General features: G+C 41.5%; 1 protein-coding gene across 2 annotated transcripts in view; it reads left to right on the forward strand.

The window, feature by feature from the left end:
* The window catches only part of mgat5 (alpha-1,6-mannosylglycoprotein 6-beta-N-acetylglucosaminyltransferase), a 94,843-nt gene that overhangs the window by 45,798 nt on the left and 22,907 nt on the right, over window positions 1–26,138 (forward strand). For both annotated transcript variants that reach the window (XM_030749279.1, XM_030749288.1), the window contains exons 6-11: window positions 3,335–3,406; window positions 7,539–7,700; window positions 9,516–9,685; window positions 10,214–10,348; window positions 15,916–16,049; window positions 24,494–24,627. In XM_030749279.1, coding sequence (XP_030605139.1) covers window positions 3,335–3,406; window positions 7,539–7,700; window positions 9,516–9,685; window positions 10,214–10,348; window positions 15,916–16,049; window positions 24,494–24,627 — 807 coding nt within the window. The remainder of the gene's footprint in view (window positions 1–3,334; window positions 3,407–7,538; window positions 7,701–9,515; window positions 9,686–10,213; window positions 10,349–15,915; window positions 16,050–24,493; window positions 24,628–26,138) is intronic.

Here is a 26,138-nt window from a genome sequence, read left to right on the forward strand (position 1 = left end):
AATCAAGAAAAATCAGAAGATTTAAAAAATTTAAAAAATGCCAAATATGATGAATCTTTTTATTTGCTTCATATATTCTAAAAGTGAAGAATATTACATTTTTGTCAGCAGTCTACAGTCGCTCGATCTGTTCTCTGTAGTTGCACGGCCCCCTTCTGCGGTATACTTTAGGTGTGTACGTCAGATTTGTCTCCTTTGGACTCAAACATTAAAAATAAGTGAGATAAGAGCTGCAAAAAAAAAAAAAAAACCCACAGAAAACCCAAAAAAAAATGGATACCACATGCCCAGAAAGGCCTGACAACATTCCTGCAACCTGAGTGATCACAAAAGAATGAAGTGCTAAAAATAAGTAGAGGGGTAAAGGGGATTTCATTTTTCATGAGAGCAAATGAGTGTGTTGAAGAGGACAGTGAGGGAGAATGAGGAGATGATTCAGTGGGAAGGTAGGGAGGGGGAAGAGGGGTGATGTGGTAATGTGCGAGGCGCTCCTTCAAGGGATGAGTTTGCAAGCGTACGAAGGAAGATGCAGAATGACTTTGCTCCCTTGCCTCAGTCCCAGCAAATGGGGAGGAAAAAAAACCCGCCAAGCTACTGTGGAGGGATTATTCATTATTGACGAGTTCCTTCAAGGGACACTTTCAGACCTTCAATTTTGCATGATTTATCTTTGCCCCAAACACGGCCACATATTCATTTTGTAGCGATGGAGCTAATCTTTTTGTTAATTCTAATTAAGGTCTGGCATTAAAATTTAATCTGACAAGGCTTTTACCCATTTCCCACCATTTTCTGAATACAAAAGTCGTGCTAATGAAATGCCGGGTGAAATTCTCAGATCCCGAAAAACAGCTTTGCTTCACATAAAACTCGGCTGTGATTTCTCATTTCAAAGATCTTCGGTAGATCATAGCAGCTGATTCCGTTTGATCAGCGAGTGCTTCGTGTTCTTTTCCGTCGGACGAGTTCATCTTAAAGTCGCTTCATAAACTAATTCAAGTGAGAGTCAAGTTTTTTTTTTTCCCCATGTTTTTTGCTTATTTGTTTATTTTGTTGTGTTTTGAGGCGGTATATTTTTAGGAAAAGTAAGATTTCAGATTTGGAGAGGTCAGTAGCCTCTTATGAATTTTGTATATGAGCTGAAAGCACTGCAGCCAGCTAGTAAAGGAATGAAGAAAGCCCGGCTGGCTCGATGTGGGAATAGAAGCGAGATGGACAACAGTAGAATCCATTAGCTTGAGAGAAACTTCTTTCTATTCATGGAAGCAGGAAGCAAACAGAAATATTTCTAAGACTTCAGAAAACTCTCTCTGCTAATCTAACAGCCCTCACTCTCCACTTCTGGGCATGTATGGACTTCAGCATTGCCATGGCAACATGCATGCATGCATTTTTCCATGTAGTTTATCTTGGCTAAGAAAAAAAAAAAAAACAAGTTCAAGCTCAACTATATCAACTATAATACACCCTCTGCCATGTATAATTCATACGTGTCGACCACTGCATTAACCTTGCAAAAGGGCAAACCGGAGAGGGCAACGCATCCTGATGGATGTCAGCGGGAGAAGGTCAGGGCTCAGCTAATGTGGTGTGTTGCCGTTTGATAATAAACACTCAGACCTTGTACAGAGCAAAATTTATTGCTGAGGCATTCAAAACATATATGCACGACACTTTCTCATAATCTTCTGTAAGGACAGACGGTTGAAGAAAGGAGGAAGGAAATGCAGACGCAATAACTTAGAAAGAAATACGAACATTGATTTAAATCAGATGTAATCGTGGGGATGGCGTACAGGGACTGCAGAGTCAAAAAGCTCAGCCTCGTGGCTGCATCCCACCTTCTGTCTTGCAGCGGCATTTATTGCAGACCCCTGTGTTTTTCTAGACTTGAATGCTGGTTTGCGTTTCCTTGTCTAGGGAGCATGAAAAAGACCCAACTTCTCCAGAGTCCCAAATAGCCACAGGGACAACTTGTTAGAGCTGATGTTTGTTGTGGGATTTGGTTTTTCATCTGCCATACAGGGCACCGGCCTGTGAAGGGAATCATCTTTCCATGATCTCAGCAGATTGAAGCAGCCTTGTTGCACTGTGTTTAAGACAGGTTTCACCTTCCAGTAGGCTTTACTCTCTTCCCCCTTATCAGAGACATCAAGATTATTTGTCACTTCGATGGGCAGCCTCATCCTTAGGAATCTATCTCAACTTATTGAATTGGATGTAACCAGTAAGCTTGGATCTTAAGGTGTCTGAATCATGCCCTGTACATAGATATGCTGAAGAGTGTTTTCAGTTCTGTTGCTACCTTCAAAGATGAGCACCTACCTCTGGTTTGTGTGCTCTGACCTTTTCTTATTAAAAGCTGATGATGCCCGATTTCTGTCTGATGCCATCCATGTTTTTATGGTTCATGCTAAAAGCAATTTAAGCCCACTTTCAGTATCATTTAATTGAATTGAGAAAGACAGGAGAGGTACAGTTTAATGCACTTTTAGCATATATCAGCAGGCTAAAAGAAGAAGTCCTATTTTTAGCTGATGTGTGTGCATGTGAATTCAACTGACAAGGCTCTTATTTCCTCCTTCTAGAAATTATAATTCCTAAAAAATGCCTTCATTAAACAATACTTATACCACCTCAGAGGCCTGAGCGCTCACCTTCCTGCTCTAATGCCTGGCCTCCCTCCACTGTCCTTCCACAATTCTGAATAAAATCGTTTCTGCCTGCTCCTGCTCTCTGCTTCCTGGAGTATGGACATTGGTGGAAAATGTGAGGTAGTCAGTCCTGCTGGCCACTACAAAGGGGTAAAATTACTGGACTTTTCTCAAAATTCCTACTAAAAAGATGTTAGTCCAACAAATGTGGCATCAATAGAAGGCCTAGCATGCCCTCTTGACAGTACAGTAGGATCCATATAGATCATGTAAATGATCTGTCTCACACTCATTCCATCCATCCATCCATCTTCCATTTATTCATGTCCTCCACAGAGGCCAAATGCAGGATGGTGTACATAGACTGCAGAGTCAGGGAGGAATGTGACCAACAGAGAAGATCATTGTTCAGTTTTTTTTTATTCCAGTTTGTTTGTTTGCTTCATGTTTGGTGTGTGTGTGTGTGTGTGTGTGTGTGTGTGTGTGCATGCGTGTGTGCGTGCGTGCATGCGTGTGTGTGTGTGTGTGGTGGTGGGGGGGGGGGGGGGGGGGTGTAGCAGCAGCAAATACAAAGATAAAGAAAAGTGTTACATAATCAGATATATATGATCTTTTTGTCGATGGCCAATAAAAGATTAAAATGCTGTAAACTGAACAGGTGTTTTTGGCTTCTTTCATAGGTGGAGAACTGGTGTCCTCGTCTGCCCTGGAGAGCCAAGACCCTGAATGAAGAAATGGACCAGAGAGGCCAGGTGAGAGAAAAACAGCACACAGCTCCTGTTAACTGAAAACACAATGGACTGTTGAACTGCTTCAGCTGCCCTTTGAGATGAACCTTTCAAAGGCTCTCACATCACAAGATGCTGCTTGGATAAGAGAGATAGTATAGTCTCTCACTACTAACACTTTGTGTTGTTACAAAAACAGGTTTGTTTGAGAGTGACCAGTTGCTCACTAGAAAGATCTTCTTGGTTGTTTTGCAGCTATGAAGCACTGTTACTAGGAAAAGTCATTGCTGGGATATATTTGAGTGTCAGATTGCAATGATGGTGGTCCATTTGACTGAATTCCTTTCATGGAGGGTTGTATCTGTGATAGCAAGTTTATGATTAGCATAAATTTCTAGGATACTTCATTTTAAGAAATACTAAAGAATTTCCCACACACAGATTGACTTGTATGGTGTTTAATACATAGTGCCCGATTTAATGGTTTGTATATTTCCTCTCACTCTACTGTCAATACATGTCGAATCTAGAGTGCTGTGAGAAGGTATGTGTTACTTTTGAGATCCTTTCGCCTGCTTCACGTTGTCAGACCGGTTCTTTTTAACAGATTTCATGATTCAGCAGGTCTAGCAGTAATCAGGCCTGGGTGTGGCTAGTGAAATTGAGCTCAGCTTTCCAAAAACTTTGGCTAATCAGTTTATTCATGACAGTTATTTTTTCACACAGGGTTAGGTAGGTTTGGATAGCTTTTTTTTCCCTTAATAAATTAAATCATCTGCATTTTGTATTTACTTGTGTTGTCTAATAATTTAAATTTATTTGATCTGAAACATGTAAAACTGACACATATCCCAAAAAAGTCTAGAAGGGGGCAACTCCTTTTTCACAGCACTGTATACCAGTATTGACTGTAGCTTAGAGTTAGCAAACCAGATGGTAGTCATAATATATATACAGCTCAAAAAAAATTAAAGGGACACTTTGAAAACACATCAGATCTAATTGGCAAAAAAAAAAAAATCATGCTTCATATCTATTTTGATATGGGCTGGGTGATGTGTTAGGGATGAAAGGATGCCACATCGTTTGATGGAAATAAAAATTATCAACCTACAGAGGCTGAATTCAAAAACATCCCAAAAATCAAAGTGATAAAATGATGCAGCAGGCTGGAACATTTTGCTAAAATGTCATTGCAGCAGCTCAAAATGGTACTCAGTAGTTTGTATGGCCCTCACATGCTTGTACACATGCCTGACAACATAGGGGATCTTAAAGAGACGATGGATGGTGTCCTGGGGGATCTCCTCCCAGAGCTGGACCAGGTTATCACTGAGCTCCTGGACAGTCTGAGGTGCAACCTGGCAGTGTCGGATGGACCTAAACATAATGTCCCAGAGGTGCTCTATTGGATTTAGGTCAGGCGAGCGTGGGGGCCAGTCAATAGCATCAGTTCCTTCATCTTCCAGAACGTGCCTGCATACTCTCGCCACATGAGGCTGAGCATTGTCATGCACCAGGAGGAACCAGGACCCACTGCACCAGCGTAGGGTCTAACAATGGGACAATGGAAGTCATGGTGGTGTTGCCTAGCCTGTAGAGGCCTGTGGATATGCCTCCCCAGAGCATCACTGACCCACCACCAAACTGATCATGCTGAACGATGTTACAGGCAGCACAACATTCTCCACGGCTTCTCCAGACCCTTTCACATCTGTCACATGTGTTCAGGGTGAACCTGCTTTCATCTGTGAAAAGCACAGGGTGCCAGTGGTGGGCCTTCCAATTCTGGTATTTTATGGCAAATGCCAATCAGACTCCATAGTTGGTGCTGGGAGACACAGCAAAGCTTCTGGCAATGGCCCATATTGATGTGCCATCCTGGAGGAGTTGGACTACCTGTGTGAGCTCTGTAGGGTCCACGTATCGCCTCATGCCACCAGTAGTGACACTGATCCTAGCCAAATACAAAACTAGTGAAAAAAACAGTCAGAAAAGATGAAGAGGGAAAATGTGAGTGTCCTCCACCTGTAAACCATTCCTGTTTTGAGGGTTGTCTCATTGTTGCCCCTCTAGTGCACCTGTTGTTAATTTCATTTAGACCAAAGCAGCTGAAACTGATTAACAACCCCCTCTGCTACTTAACTGACCAGATCAATATCCAAGAAGGTTAATTGACTTGATGCTGCACTCTGATTGAAAAGTATTCCTTTAATTTTTTGAGCATTCTACAATGAGCCTATTTGTAGTGAGGTGAACCCAAGCGTTATGAATAATAAAAACTGTCCACTGTTTGCTAACTTTTTAAAAATATTTGAATATTCCTTTTCAACCAATCAGAATAAAACCAAGGCAGCAAATGAGAAAACGGCCTGAAATAAACCGTAAAGATGCCTAGATAGCATAAGCTATCGAGCTGTTCTGGTAGACCAAAGCTGGAGTGACAGAACCCTGGGACAAATCTGAAATAATGATCTTCCATCCCTGCCAATGCAGCATCTCACTCAAATCCCACTTAGAGAGCTTGCTGGGCCGACAGGCTTGTGCGCAGTCCACGGTATCAGCGCCTCATGAAAAAGCCCTCACCCCCCTCCCTTCCCTCTGCTGTGGGTGAATCAATATTAAGCACTCTTCATCCCCCTCTCTGGATGCATCAACAGCACTGAGCTCTCAGTAGCGGGGAGATGCCATTTGACAGGCTTTGGAGATTTTAATTCAGGCACAGATTTTAATAGCTTCAGTCCATGGAAGTGATTTCCTGTCGTGATGAGGGATGCTAATGCCTTGCTACAACCTTGTTTCAGCCACCTTAACAGCTGGTAATGTCACTGTGGTTTCTCCTTTGCTCTCTCCATCTTTCTCCTACTAGCTCTGCCTCATTCACTGCTTCTCTTCTTAGCAAGTCCTTGAATTTCAGGATCTGAATCACAATGATGAAAAAGGGCCATTCAGCTCAGTTCAGTTCAGGGTTGATTATACAGCGCCAAATCACAACAACAGTTGCCTCAAAGAACTTTATACTGGAAGGTTAAAAAAAAAAAAAACCCTACAGCATTCTGGAGACGACCCCAACAATCAGATGACCCCTATGTTCAAGCGCGTTGCAACGGTGGAAAGAAAAAAAACTCCCTTTTAACAGGAAGAAACCCTCTGGCTGAACCAGGCTCAGGACAGCCATCTGCTGCAACTGGCTGGGGGGTGAGGAGAGCAGAGGGAACAAAAACCTTGTTACACTCGGTGTAGAATTCAGATAAGGCAGGGTGGTGTTTGAATTTGATCACAAAATTTCAATGTCTGTGGTCGGCATGGCCTCAGCTTCGTTTCCATGTATCACACTTTAATTTGACTGCCAGTTAGTCAGCAGTCTTACAACACAGGCAGGGATTACTAACATGCAGTTGGATGTTTCACAGCATGAGCTGCTTTGCTTCACAACCCTTTTATTAAACATTTAGATGATAACGTCCCCAAGTGTGTCCTGTCTCTTGAAGTGTGTCCCAAAAAAAAAAGAAAAAAAATCTTAATTTTGACTCTGAAAAGTAGCAGTAATCTGGCTGTGTCCACAGGAGGTTTGTGTAACTGCTGTATATGTAGACTGTGCTGCATATAATTTATTTAAAATGTGTTCAGAATCATACTTTCACACATGCCTGCCTTTCTGTCTCTATCTGTTTAATCCATCTGCTGATCTAAGGTGATACAATGTGAGATTCAGTTGGTTTGGATAAACATTTTAATCATAACTACACTGTGTTTGAGTTGAGCTGGGGCTCTCGCGCTAGTGAAACTCACTCCAAGAAAACGGGCCTTTGGCAACTTGGAAGTCAATATTGCAATTCTGAATTAGATTAGATAAAAATTTAAAGATTGCTTTGGGATTATGTTGTAGCAGGAGCACAAAGCAGCCATGAAGAAACACAAGTGTGTAAAATAATACAGCAAAGAACCAGATAACAAAGTGAACATAATTATATGGTGTCTTGATAATAGATTTCATTAAGAGCTTTTCAAAGAAGTAGCTTGATCGTCGTGTTTTCTGGTGCACAAAAAAAACCGCGTCTGGTGCATGTGCTGACCCACACGTACGGATTACAAAATGCAGCAAAGTTGCTCGTTGACTTACGGAACGATGCATGTGTATATGTTGTGTGTGCAGGCGGAGATCCGGACCAGTTTCGAGGAGCTTTACCGGATGATGTCACAACGGGAGGAGTTCCGCTGGATGATGCTGAGGATCAAACGCATGGCTGAGCCGTGGGTCAGCGCCATCCGCTCGCTGGCTGCCAAGCAGAACCTGGGGAAGCGGCGGAAGAAGAAGGTGGGCATGATATACGGTGCACTGGAGGAATGAGGGGAGCTAGTGAAGGTGCTCTCTGTTCGTTTAGTATCTGGCATTCGTTATTGTTGCTTTTAGTCCACTGAGGTTTTGTGTTGAAGTTTGTTTTGCTCTTTTTAGGCAGGAAAAAAAAAGAGCTGCTCATTTCTGTGCTTACAGCTGTTTTCGTATTTATTCCAAAGAGCTCCTGCAGCTCGCAATGTTAAATGTGTCACTTCCTCTCAGCCGGGAAAGGCCTGCTAGAGAGAGTTCAGAGTAATGGATAAAGAGCTTTTGTGAGCTGGATGTACTGTTGGTGTATTATATGTATATAGAAGTTGCTGACACAATACCAAAGTATTGAGTGAAACTCCCAAGTTTGGTCAACTAAAAGGGAAGAATGGTGCTTTGAGGAAAAATGCTAATGTTTATCTACCTCAGAGAGAGCAGAGTGCAGCCTTTTCTAGAGCCTTCTCATAACAGCCTGTTGAAATAAATAAATGCACTACATCTACTCACGCATACCAGTGTACACCCAAAAACACTTTCACGCACTTACTCACACCTGTAGACCGCCCCACTTCTGCTCAGAGAGGAGCTGATGGTGGGAAAGGGCTGACATAGATATTCCATTGTGTCCCACCTAGTAGCTGCTCCCAGCTCTGAATAATGTACTGCACACTTTCCTCTGGCCTTGTGAATAATTCGCATCACACTCCCTTGTTACTGTGGTGCTGAAGTAAAGCAGCGTCCCCCTTATGCAAAACTCAGGAGTGCCAGAAGCAGGAAGTCTCATGATCTTACCTGGCCATTGCATTTGTTTGTCAGCTGAATCTGTTCAGTTTCTAATTAAACAAAGAGCATTTTCTCATGATAATTTCAGTACTAGTTCTTAATTGCAGCCGCTAAATTTCTTTAGGATATTAATCTGCACATATTAATCCTTGACAAGTGTGTTGTGGGACTGGGGCTCGCTGTCGGCAGTGAAAAATGTTTTGGCCACTTCAAACAAAGCCTTCTATTACTTTCTGCTCCTGCTGGGGAACACTTTGTTCCCCCACAGCAACTGAAACCATCCTGTGTGCACTGTTCATATTTTACTTAAGCTCTATGTGTTTTCTCAGCATGTGCACTGTTCACCTGTCTGCATATGAAAAACTAGAACTGCTTTCCCAGCAAAACCTCTTTATCCTGCTAAACATGATAAAAGTTTTTTATTTTTTTGCACTCATGCTAATCTTTTCAGATAGGAAAGCAGTGACGTGTCTTTTATTAGTTTGCTGTTCTTGTGTTGTACGGTGGAACAAAACTGCCAAACTCATAAATAAATAAATGACTGATTAAATGAATTATTATGTTATTAAATGCAGAAAAAGTTTCCAAAAGAAATGTAGCAACATTTGTATATTTACAAAAAGAAATATTCTTTAACTCAGTGCAACATCACATCACATGCATCCTCATAAACTAAATTGGGGATTGCAAAGGGAAAATAATATGTAAAAGATAAAAATACTAAAAAGTCTACAAGGAGAGAGAAAAAGGGCAAATAATGCAAAGGTAAAAAATAATTTGTAAATTAATGAAAATCTACATTTATTTTTGTTTTATTTTTGGTGCACTTAATGGCATAGTAAAAAATGCATTAAGCTGTTTATTCATTTTTCATATTGGCAGTTTTTGTCCTCCGTATGCAGAGGCGTCACAGCTGCATCTACTGCATGATCTGCCTTTTATTACACATTCACAAACATTGAAAGGCACTGTGCTAACTTACCTCCTGCTGTTACTTTAATTCCCTACTTTTCCCTCCATCAGATCCTGGTCCACTTGGGCCTGCTGACCAAGGAGTCTGGCTTCAAGATTGCAGAAAATGCTTTCAGCGGGGGCCCGCTGGGCGAGCTGGTCCAGTGGAGTGACCTCATCACCACGCTGTACCTGCTGGGCCACAACATTCGCATCTCTGCTTCCCTCAATGAGCTCAAAGAGTAAGAAGCAAAGTGTTATTAAACCTTCTATTTAAGGCGCACTGATGTGTTAAGAAAATGTACAACTGCGCTCGTTCTTAGTTTGAACTGGGCCTGTAGAGGATGATCATGAATAACTGAATAAAAGACAACTGTATGGGTGTAAGGTGTTTCTCTGTATAGTCAAACATGCACCAAATAATGTCAGTGTTATTCTTATTTAACTGAGTATAAACATATTTAAAGCTCACACAGTGGATGCAGTTTGGTGTGAACTGTCGAGCCTCTGCAGTCTGGTCTTTCAGACTAAACAAAGTGGTTTGTCCTTGTGATTTGCATATTCTGTTCTCACTGTTGTAGTGATGAGTTTTTTGCCTTGTTGCTCTGGGCTAAGACAAAGTTTCCAAACTCAATCACAAATGCCCTCCTCGGTTGTATACGTGCTTGGCTTTGATCACTGGCCTTTTAGAGGCTGCCTAGTGAAATTAAATGCAGCCAGCAAAAGTGGCCGCCTAGCATTTTGACTCTTTCCTTTTCTTTTCTCCACAGGATCATGCGAAAGGTTATGGGAAACAAATCTAGCTGCCCCACCCAGGGCGATAAGGTGGTAGAGCTTATATACATCGACATCGTGGGTCTCACCCAGTTTAAGAAGACACTGGGACCTTCCTGGGTCCACTACCAGTAAGCATATTTATATTTTACATTTGAAGGCTTTTAAAGTGCATTTCCGTAACCAGCTTATATTAACTGACATGAACCCAACCAGTTTGGATTTGGATTTAGGATTTGTATACATATGGGGGTTTTTTTGTGGGGGGGCTTTGCATTAAAAAATATTAAACAAATTCATCATAAACATGAACAGGTGGCAAATTCACTGTTGGACACAAGAAAACAGTCTGCATGTGTATCGACTAAGCAGTGATATAATTGAATTTATGTATTTTCCTCTCAATAAATGAAGACATTTCCGCCCCATAAATCAAATCAGTCACATTGGACTGCTTGAAAGTTTCATATCATTTACATCTGCCAGTTAAATGTCATGTAAGTTATTGAGAGCTCTTTCCTCCTGTTAAAATCTGGGGACCACTGCTGCCAGCTATGGTTCAGCACGTAGGCACACGTCACTGGGTCGAGGTTCGGCTGGCACTTGTCGGGATAAAGAGCCTATTTTCTACTCGTGCATTGTCACACTTTCCCAGAAGGCCCAAGGAGCGTCTGCCGTTTATGATGTTGTGACCGAGTCGATCCTCTTCCTCCAAGTGCTCCACTGAGCAAATTAGGCCTTCCTGGTTTGTTTTGAAAACGCTCCCATCAGCTCCGACTGACGGGGGAAAAAAGAAGGAACAATAACTCCGGGGCAGTAATGGCTCTGCCGGTTCCTCTCGCTTGTCACCAGGTTTTGTTTGTCTGTGACTGAACACCTTAAACTGCATCCGCTCGCTTTAAGCCCTGAGGAAATTGACTCAGCCTCAGGTGTAATGTAAGGTCCAGATGCTCTTTTCTGTTAATTCTCCTTCCGTTATTGAACACTTATGTGGGCGCACGTTGTGTCTCTGAACATTTTGTATGCACTTTGTGAAAGAAGACCTGGAGCGTGGATTGGAAACTGTTTTTTTGTTTTTTTTTTAAACTTTCCTTCTTTCAGTAAGTGTAACCTAATCTGTTTCCCTGCATCTGCCACTGCCTTTTATTTTACCGTCTCCTTTTCAGAGGTCTGAGAGTTCCACAATCCCTTTTCAAACCCATCTTAATCTCTTCACATTCATCCAGGGAGGTACCCGATGCACAGAAGAAGCCAGATTTGTTTGCATTTCAGGCCCCAAATTCTTGAAAGCAATAAACTCTGATATTATTCCCCCCCCCCCCTTTTTTTTTTTCTGGTTTATTTTTTTTTTTGTGTGTGTTTAGGGACAAAGCAAACAAGTCTGCCCAGGGTGTTTGTGATTAGTGTGTTTTGTTATTGCCCCAGTCTTTGTGTTTCATACTCCTCTGCAGAAATGGGAATACTCTGAGTTGTTGTTGTTTTCTTGGTGTAAACTAGAGCCAATGTTGGCCTGTTTTTCAATTCAATTTAATGCTTTTATCCTCTTGTTTAATCAGGTGTGACTCCAGTGGTGTAGTGGTTAATGTGTAGCGGCCAAGCGAACGTCATTGGTTCGATTCCAGCCCTTTGGGGGATGGTCAGGAAGGGCATTTGCAAAATCAAACATGTGGAGCGACCTCTTGTGACGACAGTTGTGACGACTGTTTAATCAGGCAAAATGCCGTTATCTCCATTACCTGCTTTTGTGGGGGTATTGTTTTGAGAAAACTTTTTTGTTTTCTTTTGGTATGCGAGTCTTTTTGTATGACTCATGCTGCTGTCTATCTTGTCCATTGTGTCAGTGCTGTAGAGGTATTGTGATACTGCTTCTGCGGTTGTATGACTTGCAAGTCCTGTAATAGAAACATGTAAAAGCTTGATGTTTTTGGCATAGGCATTGCTACACCTGTGTAACTTTCCACTCTAGCATCATTCACATACAGCCTACAGAGCTGGCTAAAATTCATGGTAGCAATGGAAAGAGCAGCTATTTTAAATCAAGACTTAAAGGGACAGAAACAGGCTTTTCACATTCACCCAGGTCACCTTTACTGACACTCACTAACTGCAGCTCTAGCTAATTAGCTACACTGCACCGTCCTAACTCAGTGACATATTAAAGGCTGAGTCTAAACTGTATTTCATCCATCAATCCATCCATTTTTATAACTATTTAAGAAAATCAGTGGTTACATGAACTGAATTTAACAAGTTAAAAGAAAAAGGGTAGCATGCTTGCCAGCTAATGAGTCATGTAGCAGATTCTTAATCAAGTTCCTTATTTCTTTATAGCAGGTCAGCTGGTTAGCCCTAGTGTTACAACACATTACCAAATGTGCGATAAGGCTGTGCTTTAGCATAACAGCATTCAGCATTTCCTGGCAGGACATTACAGAGACAGAAGTTTGTTTTTTTTTTTTAAAAGGACCACTGCTGCAGTGTTGAATGTTGGTTTTTCTAACATGACATGTCATATCACTTTATAATGTAGTTAGCCATTGCTGTGTGCACAGCTTCACTGCAGGTAACTAAACTAAATTAAATTAAACCCAAACTAGCTTTGGTCCTCTTACCAAATAACTCAAGCATGTTTAAAGTGTCAGAGTAGCTTGCGAGTACAACAGAAGTGTTATAGGGATTACTTTATGACCTGCTTATAGTTACTGGTTACAGCACAATAAAGGCTAAAGGAGCCTGTGTCATTAGAAAGTATTGGTAATGATTTGCAAGGAGGCAGCATGACTGCAAAATAACAATAATTCTAACATTATTAATAGTACCTAATTTTCATGTTTTTAATAGCCAACTATTAACTCCTGTCTGTTTATTATCCAGCTGTTGTGTTTATCTTCAGGCATGTGCAGACCTGTAACAGGCCCTCAGGTAGATTCATAGAAGACAAATCCCCGTGTGTTCTCGCTGTGTTTGTGGGGCATGTTTGAGGTACCTGTCATTTACAGTAGCTATCATCATACGTTATCCATCAGGATGGTGTTTATGGGGAAATTGTACTCTAAAAAAAAATCTCTCTTCAGCCCAGCTCAATTGAAATAATGCAGCGAGTGTCACCAAGTACATACTTGTTCAGCTGAACAGCCTCATCTCCTGCCACATTATGATGCCCACAACTCACGGGCCTCGCTACAGCCATATTTACATCGTTTTTTACAGCTCCAGCGGCACTTCCCCATCTGTTAAGGGTATATCTACCAGGGACAAATGAGGGTTGTTTTCCTCTGGAGTGACTGGAGATGGCATGTGGGCATGTTGTTGTTCTGCTTTCGTTTTAAAGTTTCCTCATGGTGAATCTGTTTCCAGCCTCCCCGCTCTCCCAGGGTGTTTCACAGTTCACACAGCCAGCTGCACAGCATCTGGGTGGGCGGAGAGGCAATCACTGGCTGAATCAAAGTCTGTGTGTGTGTGTGTGTGTGTGTGTGTGTGTGTGTGTGTGTGTGTGTGTGTGTGTGTGTGTGTGTGTGTGTGTGTGTGTGTGTGTGTGTGTGTGTGCGCGCGGGCGCGCATGTTTGGCTTCCATATCTGCACCTGGCTGCTTCTTATCATAGTGATTAATGCTGACTTTTGTACCGTGACCAAAAGTGGCAGTCACTTAACTTTAGTTACCTCTAAGAAAATTCTCTTCTTGAAGACAACATGGACAGTAAAACAGGCTAACGTGGGAGGAGGTTTTTGGTCAGTTGGAACAAGCTCAGCTTGATATGAGTTTTTCTTTCATTCACCGATTCTTCTGCTTTTATAATCAATCTATAAGTGAAAAACAAGCAGCAGTCACGAGAGCTGAAAAATGAACCCAACGTGTCTAAGCTGCAGTTTGTCCATTGGCTACTTGAGCATGGCTCCAAAAGAGAGTCAGGCCCTATGGGCCTCTGTGTCAATGAGAATAACATGTTTACAGCCTGCACCTGTAGCCAAGCTTGCTATCCCAAGGTGATGACTTAGTACTTCACAGTCTCATCAAAATACAGCCATGTATAGCTCTTTAAAAAAAAAAAATACCAACACTTGGGCTTAAAAAACAATGCATGACATCACATTGGCTATATAACAGTGATGGATGATTTAGCCTCTGGGGACAATGACCAGTGTTTTGCAGATTTCTGTGTAGCTAGCTTATATCTAAATAATGCATAACTGTCATCTGAACCAACACTTCCTCTTTCCATGTGCCAGTCACTGTTAACAGTGAGACAGTAAAAGTAGATTAATTTAAAAGAAGTGAATAAAAGGCTAAATCCTTGTCAGTGAGGGTTCCTATTTTGCTTTCCACATAGATGATTTACATGCATGCAGGTAAAGCCTGCTGAGTTGTAATTGATCAGTGATACTCAAACTACATTTGGAAACCAGAAATCTTCCACTACCAAAAACTTTATTTCTTGCCTACAGATTCTCCATATTCATATGCACATATCTGTTTGTAGAGATTAGCGAATGCACAGCACGGAGTTAAAGGTCAGGAAGTGCTTTACATTTCCTTCCCCTGGTTTTGGTCTAATTAATCCCACACTGTGACCTTTAAGTCAGTCATGATGTTCATTCACAGCCACACCTTCAGAACAGGCCTCAATATCATAGTCTGAGGATTTATATTTGTGATTTCCTGTTCCTACATGGAGCTGTCTGTTAGTGGACGATTGGTGTCTTAACTTCTTTTTCTGTTGTAGCAATGCATTTTGGGTAGAGACTCAAACGCTGTTCAGCTCTTCAAAGCTCTAAATTTAAGTCTCTGGTGTCATTTAAAAGCTTACACACAAACTTTAATATTTATTTTTTGAGCTAAATCCTAATAATAGTACCATTAAACCCTACTCGCCAACCACAAACATGCCTGGAAACTTTCTAGGTCTTAAATAGGACATATTATGTTTTTCCTTACTTTCTGGCTTATATACTTTGTGAATAAAAGAACTGGACTAATTTTACCCAGTCTACCACTTTGGGGCTAAGTTGCTATGGTTCCCAAACACTGCCAGGTTGCAATAACACCACTTAGCCCTGATTGTGGAATATCAGGGCGGCGGATTTCACAAACTAACTTGTTGCAATGGTGATACTATTGCTCCAAGTCAGTGAGCCCTTTAGAATCACCTGTTCTTTCACGAGTGTTTGTAAAGGTAGACTTCATGACTAGGTGCTTCATGTTTATGCACCTATAACATTGGGACTGAAAATACCTGAATTCAAAGATTAATAAGTGTGGCCTGCTACTTGTGTGCGTATAGGGCGCATACTGTTACAATTATGGATGCTCCGATTAAATCTTACATGTAGTTTCAAAGTTTTTAAATGGGGTAAGTAAGGAAAGATTTATCATTTTGAATCATGCTCTTTTCTAATAGAGTAGCTTCAAGTAATAAGTAATAAATAGAATGGGCAGGAGCACAGATTAGTGATGATAATTGTGTGCACAGCACTGTTAGTGGTTTGTGCAGCTGCAGCTTCTGTAACTGTAATTGTTTTTCAGCACATACATTCATAAGACTGAGACTGTAAACAGTTGATTTAATGTCTTAATGTGATGTATTGATTTTTGCTAGATAAAGGGTAGCTTTATTTGATTGATGTGGTACAACTTATACATGCACACATCTGTACTTCTTCTGACCACAGTTATTAAAACGTGTTTTCTGTGATCCCAAAGGTGCATGTTGCGGGTGCTGGATTCATTTGGGACGGAACCGGAGTTCAACCACGCCCACTACGCCCAGTCCAAGGGTCACAAGACGCCCTGGGGGAAATGGAACCTCAACCCGCAGCAGTTCAACACCATGTTTCGTAAGTCCGCAGAGTGTCAACACACCCAGTCTCACCAAAACTGACTGTAAACGGTCACTAAAAGGACCAGTAAGCTTTAGCTTTAGTTAATGCAGGATTTACAAAATGGTTTATGTAATGAAAACCTCCGAGCCAACAGGCTTGTCCTATTCATCCAAGCATGTTTAGTGTTTGAGAGTAACACTGGTCTTCTTTATATTAAGACGTGACAGACTTCACGTGGCTCACGCGCTCTGGGCTGTTTCCTGTGTCTACAGGTCAGTTAGATTTTGACGTTTTTGCTCGGAGCATCCAGTCCGGTGATAGTTAATGGAATGTCAACAAGCAGATTAGTAAGTAAGAGGTCAGGCACTCGGCTTTCCATTTTTCTGTGATTATGAATGTAGGACGTAGAGATTTCATTGCGCTGTTTGTGTGCATGGCTCCTGCCGTGGGATCACTTTGTAACTGGAGTCGGCCACATTTGTTGAGACGGATGAGCGGTGGCAGCACAGCAGACGAGACGGCATTAGCTGGGGAGGAAAGGGAGGCAGCATCCCCAGTGTACTGACCTTTTCCCCATGGCTAAGATAAAGTGAAATGTTACCCCTACAAATCCCCCGTTTGCGAGGTGAGGCCCGGAGCTATCCAGAATGCCACTGCGCCTGAATAGGCCATTGTGCACTGAATAGGGTATGTCTTTCTCATAAAACACTGGAGCCTTTGCACAAAATCCAGTTAAGAGTTGCTAGGTTAGATGATATCGCTGGTGAAACAAGTGCACAGCGGTTGGACTGAGTGTTAAAACCACAGAATGGCATCACTTCCAGACAGGGGAGATGAGCGAGCGACCCCCCCCCCCCGCTCTGCATTGTGCTGCATCACATGCAGCCTTCAGGACTGAAGTCTAGTGTGCGAACCACTCAGTACAAACAGAATATTAGATTAATACCTGTAAGGGTTACAAAGCAGCTTTCTCAGGCTTTTTATTATTATTTTCACATCGTGCACAGATTGTTTTTGCATAGTGAGCTGGAACTGTGCATCGTGTTGGTTTAGATTTAGTGTTAGTGGAGTCGACTGCTTGCGATGGTAACTCCCTACATTTAAATGTCAGAGAAGTTCCTCGGTGTTCCCATGGGTTATTCGAAAATATTTTAATATATGAATTTAAAATCAAGGAAACTAAGGTGTTGAGACCTTTTATGTTTCCCCACATTTTGCTGTAGGTATTAATTTCAGGTTGATGTTCATGAGATCCAGGTTAGATCTACACAAAGCGTGAACACAACTTTGCAGCCACTCAGTCAGAACTCATATAAAATGGACTATTGTGTCTCTTGCTGTGTCAAGTTTGTTGTCAAATCAACGTCACATATTGAAGGGAGATGTAACAATGGACAAATCAAGCTCCACAGGATAATTTATGCTACATTTGGATTGGTTCATTCTTAAGGGGAAGGCAGCGCTCTATAAATCATTGGCTGGGGGAATTGGGAGTGTGTGGCCTCTGGTCAATAAGACAAGACAAGGCCAAATTGACCTCATTAATCTGTTTCAGAGTCGGGAAAGCAGAGAGAGTTGTCTAGTCTACAAATTGTATTTTAATAGGCTGCGTATGCTAACATGAGCCATTAATAATCAAAAGATCTGAACATTTGACAGAATAACAGCGTAAATCCGTGGCGGACAGCAGAATGACATTTGATTTCACTTTATTGACAGGATAAAGAAGTTATTCATGTGAAACAGCGCACAGAAACGCAACATACAGCTAGTGCATTCAGGTAGCCCAGCAGCCGGTTAACAGCTGGGGGGGGGGGGGCTTTGTTGCTACATTCAAGAATAGTAAAAAACAGACGGAGGATCAAAAAAAGAGAAAAGAGATGCTCCAAAATAACTTGTGACCGAGAGATATTTGGATGTGTTTGGGTTTTTAAAAAAATGTGACTTGTCAGTTTTTTTTTCTATGCTCTGTTTGTGGGGCTCAACCGGCTCCTGTGAGTCATGTGAGGTGATGATCAAGTGTTGCACTGTGCCAACGGGTGTTTTTCCTGATGAGGCATTTCACAGCTCCATAGTTGAAACATTAACCCAAAGAAGTGCTATGTTTAAGTACAGTGGGAGCAAAAAGTGCGAATACAACTCCATCTAAGATCACGCTTCCAGGAGTAGCGAGGTGCTAGTGTCTTTTAGGTGTAATTTATTCATTGATTCATCAGCTTAAAAACAAACATTTTTGTAAATTATATAAACTTGAAGTGACTGCAGAGATGAGGTATAGCCAGACTTTATATCTTAATTTGTTTTGACAAAGTAATCACTATCAGCCCTTAGTAAAGTCCATTAGCTCTGCTGGTGCTACTGGAGATTTTAATAAGTGGTGAAACATTTGCATTGTCAAGCAAATTTCTTGCACAATGTAAGAACGACCCGAAGAAGGCCTTTAAATGCAGTGAGGTTCCCGTATGTCCTGTGCGATTTGGTGATCACTGAGATTTGCATTTACTGTAAAAAGTTCATGTCCACCATATGGCCACTTTCCTTTGTATTTCCCTGCTGCTGAATGTTTAGTCGCTCATGGAAATGATGATTAATGCTGGTCAGAGGTCAAATGTAGTAGCTGACAGTATTTATCTCTGAACTTTTGCCAACTATGCAATTGACCCTGATACCTGCCAGGCTGGGAGTGCCTTTAGAGCTTTGATTGATAATGTCACGGCCACACAGGTTCACTTTTCTTTACTATTTTATCCATTGTGCTCTCTTTAAGTTTATCTCTCAGCATGCCTACTGTACACGGCGTCAAAAGTACAAGTGTATCTATTTACAACAGCTGTAAATCCTCACAAATATCTAAACAAGAACTCTTATGTCATAAAAAGTACACCTGCTTTTCCAGTGATTTGTATCCGACAGGAAGATTATCCCAGTTATGCCAATTGGCTCATCAGCTAACAACTTATAAATCACAAGTCGTTAGCCAATGAGCGTGTAGTTTAGCAGTCAGAGCCACCTTTTGCTCATCACATCCAGTTTCAAAACACCAAGTTTGGACTTCACAAACTGGCTGGTGATGCCACAGTGGCTGTGCCCATCTTTAATACAGACTGTGGATCAGATCCCCTGTGTATGAGGGGCAGCAAATCAGAACAAAAATGGCTTAAAAGGGGAGGGGGCTTAAACGGCATGTGTCAGATAATGAATGAACTAACGTGGTACACCAAAGCCCAGCATAAGATGAGGATAACGATTGTTTTGAAATGTTCAATCATTCAGTGCTTCCCGAGAAGAATCCAGGAATCCAACTACGGAGTCGGAAATGAGCGTAATTGGTCCACTTCAATAAAAAAAAGCCTCCCTGTGTATGTGCAGTGCTGTGAAAAGGTTTTTGTCCCCTTTCTGATTTCTTTCTTTTTGTTTTGCATAGTTGTCACACTTAAATGTTTGGATAACAGGTTTCCCTTAATAGAGTAAACCATCATTTAAAAACTGCATTTTATATTTGCTCTGGTTATCTTTGACTAATATTAAAATTAGTTTGATGATCTAAAATATGTAAATGTGCCAAATATGCAAAAAAAAAAAAGGAAACCAGGAAGGGGGCACATACTTTTTCACAGCGCTGTATATCTCTACATCCAAGTGGATTTGCAGGATTTTATAATGTGACACTTTGAAAATGTTTGTCCCTGAAAAGTGTAATCCCAGTGCCTGTTTTTGTCTGTTCAGCAGTGCTCGCAGTGAAGGGGACATTGAGGGTGTTATTTTGATGTAATTGAGTACTTCACGCTGTGTTCCCACTCTGTTTCATTTGAAACCTTTTCAAATGCTCAGTGTGATTGATTGCAGTGGATCACTATAATGGCAGTGGAGCAGAAAGCTCAGACAATGGAGAAATGCTGCAGAGACACATAAATACGGCTCTTTCATTCTGTCCTGTCTGTACTGTACATAAATGTTCTGTAACTACCTACTAACTCAGAAACACACATTTACTTTGCAGATCTGCTGTACCAGTTTATACTAATGGTTTCCTAATGTTGCACTTCTGTTAAATTAGAATATGCTGGGAAAGAAATGCCATGGATACAGTCCCTTTCAGTTCTCCTTGTGCTTATATAAATAAAGTCAAAACTCTGCTTGAGAGGTAAAATCTCTGAGGTGCACCTGTAGCTTGTTTATCTTCACTCTTCAGGGCCATTCAGAGATGCTGTAAGACCATGAAGTCTTTGATGCAGGCTTTTCAAAGTGCTGGAGATGGAAGTGCTGATGGTGCATTTTTGCTGTTCTGTCTGCTCGGCAGAATAAAAGTTAGTTTCTTGTAAAATGAGTTGGGCCAACACTAATCACATAATCCCTAGTTTGTGAATTGGGATTACATTTGTCTGGGATTTTTTTTTTTTTTTTGTGCAGGAGTTATTGTACGATGATGTGTAGTCTGCCTGTACTTGGGATTTACTGAAATCTCACCGCTTCTTTAAGGGAATAAATATCCCAGGAAGACATCTTGCTCTTGAGAGTATTATATTGACTGCTAATCTAACGGAGCAAGTCCAGCAAATTTGCTCCATCACCTCTGACTCTCAAGTTTGTCAAGAGCAACAAAGCAACTGCTTGTCCCGCTGTCTGCCCAGGCTCTTAGCTAATAGCAAATGAAGCTGTGGCAAGTTGAGTGACATTTTGAGTAGCGGGCCTAGTGGGACAAGAAGCATCTGCTACCAAATGCATCAAGAGGGCTGAACACTAATTAACAGCCTGTCCTGTTTACACAGTTAGTTTGGTAGAAGAGTGTTAGTGCTGCCTCTTCCTAGTGCTCAGGACACCTCTGCCTCTTTGATAGAGATCATCAGTGTCTTGTTGTTATCTGTTAGCTTTTTGAATTTGTGTTTGGCATATTTTTTTTAGGCTTTCGAAGTAACAATACCACATAGTGAGTTCTAATAGTGGGCATAATGCTATCTTAATGTTTTCTTAAAAAATCTTTACTGTCACAGCGGTGATAATGTTCAAAGACAGAGAAGAAGGATGACTTCCTATATAATAAATAAACACTCCAGATACAGGGATAGTAAGGCACAGGCAAACTCAATCATGGCAATGTGGAGGCTAGGAAAAGCACAAAGGAGGGAAGTGTTAAAAAAAAAAAGCCACACGGGGATCTAACCTTCAAAATAAAACAGGAAGTAAACTGATAGGGGGATCAGTGCCACACTCACATGGAGAATAGTAGGACGGGTGGAACATAGGAGGACATTAAAAAAGAAGGCACTCAGGAAACATAAAAGCATAGATTATACCAGTAAACAAAGAGCATGACGGTAACAGTGATCAAATCATGCTTTCTTCCCCTCATATTGAAAAAAGACTGTTCATAGATCTGGCCATAAAAACATATTGTTGAAAGTCCATCCATCCATCCATTTTCTTCCGCTTATCCGGGGCCGGGTCGCGGGGGCAGAAGCCTAAGCAGAGAAGCCCAAGCTTCCCTCTCCCCAGCCACCTCCTCCAGCCCATCCGGAGGGACCCCAAGGCGTTCCCAGGCCAGCCGAGATACACAATCTCTCCAGCGTGTCCTGGGTCTACCACGGGGCCTCCTCCCGGTGGGACATGCCCGGAACACCTCACCCAGGAGGCGGCCAGGAGGCATCCTAATCAGATGCCCGAGCCACCTCAACTGGCTCCTTTCGATGTGGATGTGTATTGTTGAAAGTAATTGTTAAAAAAAAAAGCCGTAATAGTTTGAATATCCTTCATTTTCTAATGATTCTTTCCTCCTCTGGTCCTTTTCCGTACAAGAACACAGTTAGCTTTGCTGAAGGAGATTAAAGGGATAATCCAGAGATAATGGTGACGGACTCACAAATGAACACACGCAGAAAAAGGTCACAAAATCCTGTCTTTAAGTCCTCGGGATGTGGCAGTTCCCATCCATTAACAATATTCCTTTAAATGTTACTGGATTTTTGAGAGGTGCGCTCATACTTGATGAGAGCGGCGCGTTTAAGTAGTTTTCTCACGTCGTGTATTTTGGGATAAGCGTTTGATTTCTGCCCACACGGACGCGTCACGCGGATCTGGCGACATCAGCTACTCCCACATTAAGTGAACCACCTGTTCTGCTGGGGGTAAAAGAAGAACAGTAGCATTTGAATATAAAAGATATGAATGGAAATCACATGATAGTGGTCTACCCTCAACCTGCAGCACTTTGCCCAAAGAACCCGCCGCTTATGCAACCGTGCATGTTCCTACAGAAAAGCGTGTGATGTGTAAAGGGTGAGGCACATGTGATGAATATCCCAAAAGAAACATGTCACATCATAATGGAAATTCGAAAATCCACCTTTGCTTTATGTCGAGGCTTTGTGTGATGACAGCCTTCTCCTCGTGCCCTTTTCAGATCATTGCGGAAAAAATGTGACTGCATTGTTCAGTAATTGCGTGGACTGTTTCTGGGCTCATTTACTCTGCATAGCACATTTCCTGCTCATTTAGTTTAGTTTTTTTTTTTTTTTTTTTTTTTCCTCATGTTTGCCTGAAGGTATTTAGCCTGAGCCGGTATGTGGCCTGGCCGGAGAGATGGAGGGAGAGCAAACACTGGCTTTTTGTCAAGTGGGTGTTGGCTAGAATGTCCCATTCCAACCCCGACAAACACGTTGCATTGAGGAAACGCATTTTTCTTTCTATTGCAGCAACGTCGTGCTTGCTGTATTCCTGCCATCATGTGTCAAAGTCGTGATAATATCCCTTCATGTTACTTAAAGTGTTATTAATCCAGAGGATAATTGCAGCACTTGAATCTGACTCGTTTAAGTGCTGGCAGGTGGTTGAATTCTTCTCTAAATCTTTCCCTTATTTACTGCCCTGAAGCTTATTCCATCTCCCCTGACTGACTGACTGACCTCAGTTTGCCTCTGTAGTAATAAGGTTGCGGTAAGAACAAGCTCCGACCACAGAGGCTCCCCGGGGCTCCAGCACAAACCACAACTGTGCACCCAACTGCCTCCATAACACAACCTCGTTCCATTCGCTTCCAGGGGTGAAGGCATGGGCTGCTTTTCACTCTGCTTCTGGTGCTCCATTATTTTATTGTAAATGATGTTATTAAGCCATTGAATTCCTGACTGGATCTTTCCTGTCCGCGCTCCAAACCCTTGTCTTCACACTTGTTTTACAAGGCAGATGCTAGTGAGGTAAAAACGCTGCCAGCTCCAGGCTCCGCACTCATCACTGGTGGTTGAGTAGAAGTGCAATGAGAGGAACAAAGACGCAGAGTGTTCTGGTCTCTCTCTGAAAGGCTCGTCTCTGATCAACTCCATATTTTAGAGAATTAAATGAAGTCTGAAAAACCATCCTGTGAATAAGACACATTTGGGGGAAACATGAGCAGCTATGCTTCAGATTTATCATTTTATTGCAAAAGACGGCATCACGCTCTAGTGTTGTCTTTGCGTTAAAGCCTGATAAATCAGCCAGTATTAGCCTTTTATGGGTATCTGTATTTATAAAGGGTGATAACTGAATGTTTAATAAAGTAAAGAACAGATGGGGTAAACACTCTCTGCCAAATATCAGTATCGTGCTTAAAAATCCCATGTTGGCCAGACTCTGCTCTGTATGATGTCAGTGATAATAAGGCCATCTCAGGTGCAGAAGCCACTCAGAAGAAAGATGCTTTCAAGGGGGAGGAGCTAAAGCAGCTGGTTCCAGACGGTGGATGAGCTGGATCTGATTTTAATTTGTCAGTCATGCGGTTACTCTAGTAGAGGCCAAGTTAAATAACAGTTATTTTTTTAGCTACTTTATTCAAATAACCTCAAAGTCAACACTGCACTTATATGGGTTGTTGGTAGCAGGTGCCAGTGTTTGTTTGGATGAAATGAACAGTTGTTAAAACAAATGCACAGCCACAGATTCCTGCCTTTATTAACCCTTTAAAGCCTGAACCATGAAATAATTGCCAGGAAATTCAAAATTTTTTAAAAATACTTTTATTTTATATTTTTAAGCAATTTGTTGCTTAAAAATATATTGTGCAATTTATTTAGGCTTATCGGGGGGGGTTAATGAATGTACATCGGTCATTCTGCACATTCTTCTTTGTGAAATATTGCGAAAACCTTTTGGATGTACTGATTTAAGATGCCCCCTTTTTCATTCATTATACAACCTCTTGAAAAAAAACACTATTAAGGATGAAGTCTCATAGTTTAATATAATTATGAGGTATAAAATTGTATAAATTGAATGATGCCGTGCGGCATGTTGATAGCTGCTAACGTCAACGCATTAATAACAGATTAGCACAAAATCTTCAACCCTGTCATGTATTATAAATGAATAACTTAATTTTAGACTGTGAAAGATTGTGAAGTCATATCAGCCACATAAAAAAAAAAAGCTTTACATGCGAATGATGATTCTGTAGAATTACCCACAGACTTTGTTACTTTCTCTTGCAGCTCACACCCCAGACAACAGTTTCCTGGGCTTTGTTGTGGAGCAGCACCTCAACGCCAGTGACATCAAGCACATCGACGACGTTAAGAGACAGAATCAGTCACTAGTCTACGGCAAGGTTGACAACTTCTGGAAGGTAAAGTTCTTTTAAATGCACTCACATGCAACTTAAATTCATTCACAGTATTACTTGGATGTGTTTTTGTTGCCACATGTTTACGTTCCACGCTCCACACTTTCATGTCGAGAGGACAGAGATGCACAGGAAACCCACAGACATGTCGTACACCGTATCTGCACACCTGCAGATGTCGCCCTCAACGCTTACATCTTCTGTTATACGCAAATGGTCACAAAGTTCTCCCTCTGAAGATGACAGGGACAGACTTCACTAAGCGTGCCAGAGACCCCCAATGCACCAAGGATAACCCATTTTCAGACCTCTGAGAGCTCTGCAGTGAAACTCTTTGAACAACCTTGGGTGAAACTTTCACAAGAAACTTAATAGCACTCTGGTTTAGGAGCTCAAATTCAGCTTATCACCACCTCTGTGGAGTTTTTAATATATTCAAATGCATGCTCACTCTGCAGCACAGAGACCAAGGGATTACTGTATCCTAGACAAAAATGGCTTGGAGACTTGGGGAGATTTGAACATTGTTTGGTTTGCCATGGATGGTTGGATTAGTACCCAGGCCTTGATGAGCTTTCAGCTGACACCATGTATGTTTCTGAGTGGGTTGCTCCAGATCCAATGACTCTATAGATGTTTGAACTCGATGGGATAATAATAGATGCTGCAAAGAGAATTGTCCTCATGTAGCAAGCCTGTAGTGCAAATGCATTCACAGAAGGCTGTGTGATAAAGACGTGGAGGATTAAGTAATAAGCCCAGCCTAACCTACTAATGATTTTACACTGGAAATACGTCTCAGATTGTCGTTCCACTTGGTTTTATCTAAATTTACTAACTTGCTGCCTTGCTTATGTAAAATGTTGTGTACACTTTTTTTTTTAAATAATACCTTTACTTTCTCTGAGATCATCTGAGGGAAGCAGTGCAGTTTGCGGAAGCTCCAACTGTGCTGGCGAACTTTAACTTTGCAATAACACACAACACAGACAGCCTTCACCTCACAAAGAGGGACCCCATCTGCAGGCATAAACGTTACACGGTGTGCAGAGGACCACATATGTTTGCCAGAAGTGGATTAGCAACAAGGTAACATAATTAGTAACTGACGGCCTTCGCTGGCCACCACAATGCCGCCCATAGATAGCAGAACAGGTTGGTCCGTCCTCCTTACACAGCCTCACTGGTTAGTAAGACTTATTCACAGGAGATGTTTACGCTCTCATGTTTTCATACAAGTAAACTCTTTTATGTTTATTTGCTCAGTTGAATTAGTGCTACTGTACATGGCTTTTTTTTTTTTTTTTTTACTTTATGTGCAGTGCAAACTACTTTTTTGTTTTTTTTAATTTTCCATTTAGATTTTAACCTTTAGTTTTTAATTACCTGTAAAGTGCTTTGAGCTTCATCTTTGCACTGAAGTTGCTATTATTATTATTATTATTATTACCCCTGCTGTTTTACTAAGAGAGTTAGTAGCTGACTTACTTACAGGATAAATCACATGCTGATTT

This window comes from Archocentrus centrarchus, chromosome 2, assembly GCF_007364275.1.
Source record: "Archocentrus centrarchus isolate MPI-CPG fArcCen1 chromosome 2, fArcCen1, whole genome shotgun sequence".
Taxonomy (NCBI): Eukaryota; Metazoa; Chordata; class Actinopteri; order Cichliformes; family Cichlidae; genus Archocentrus; species Archocentrus centrarchus.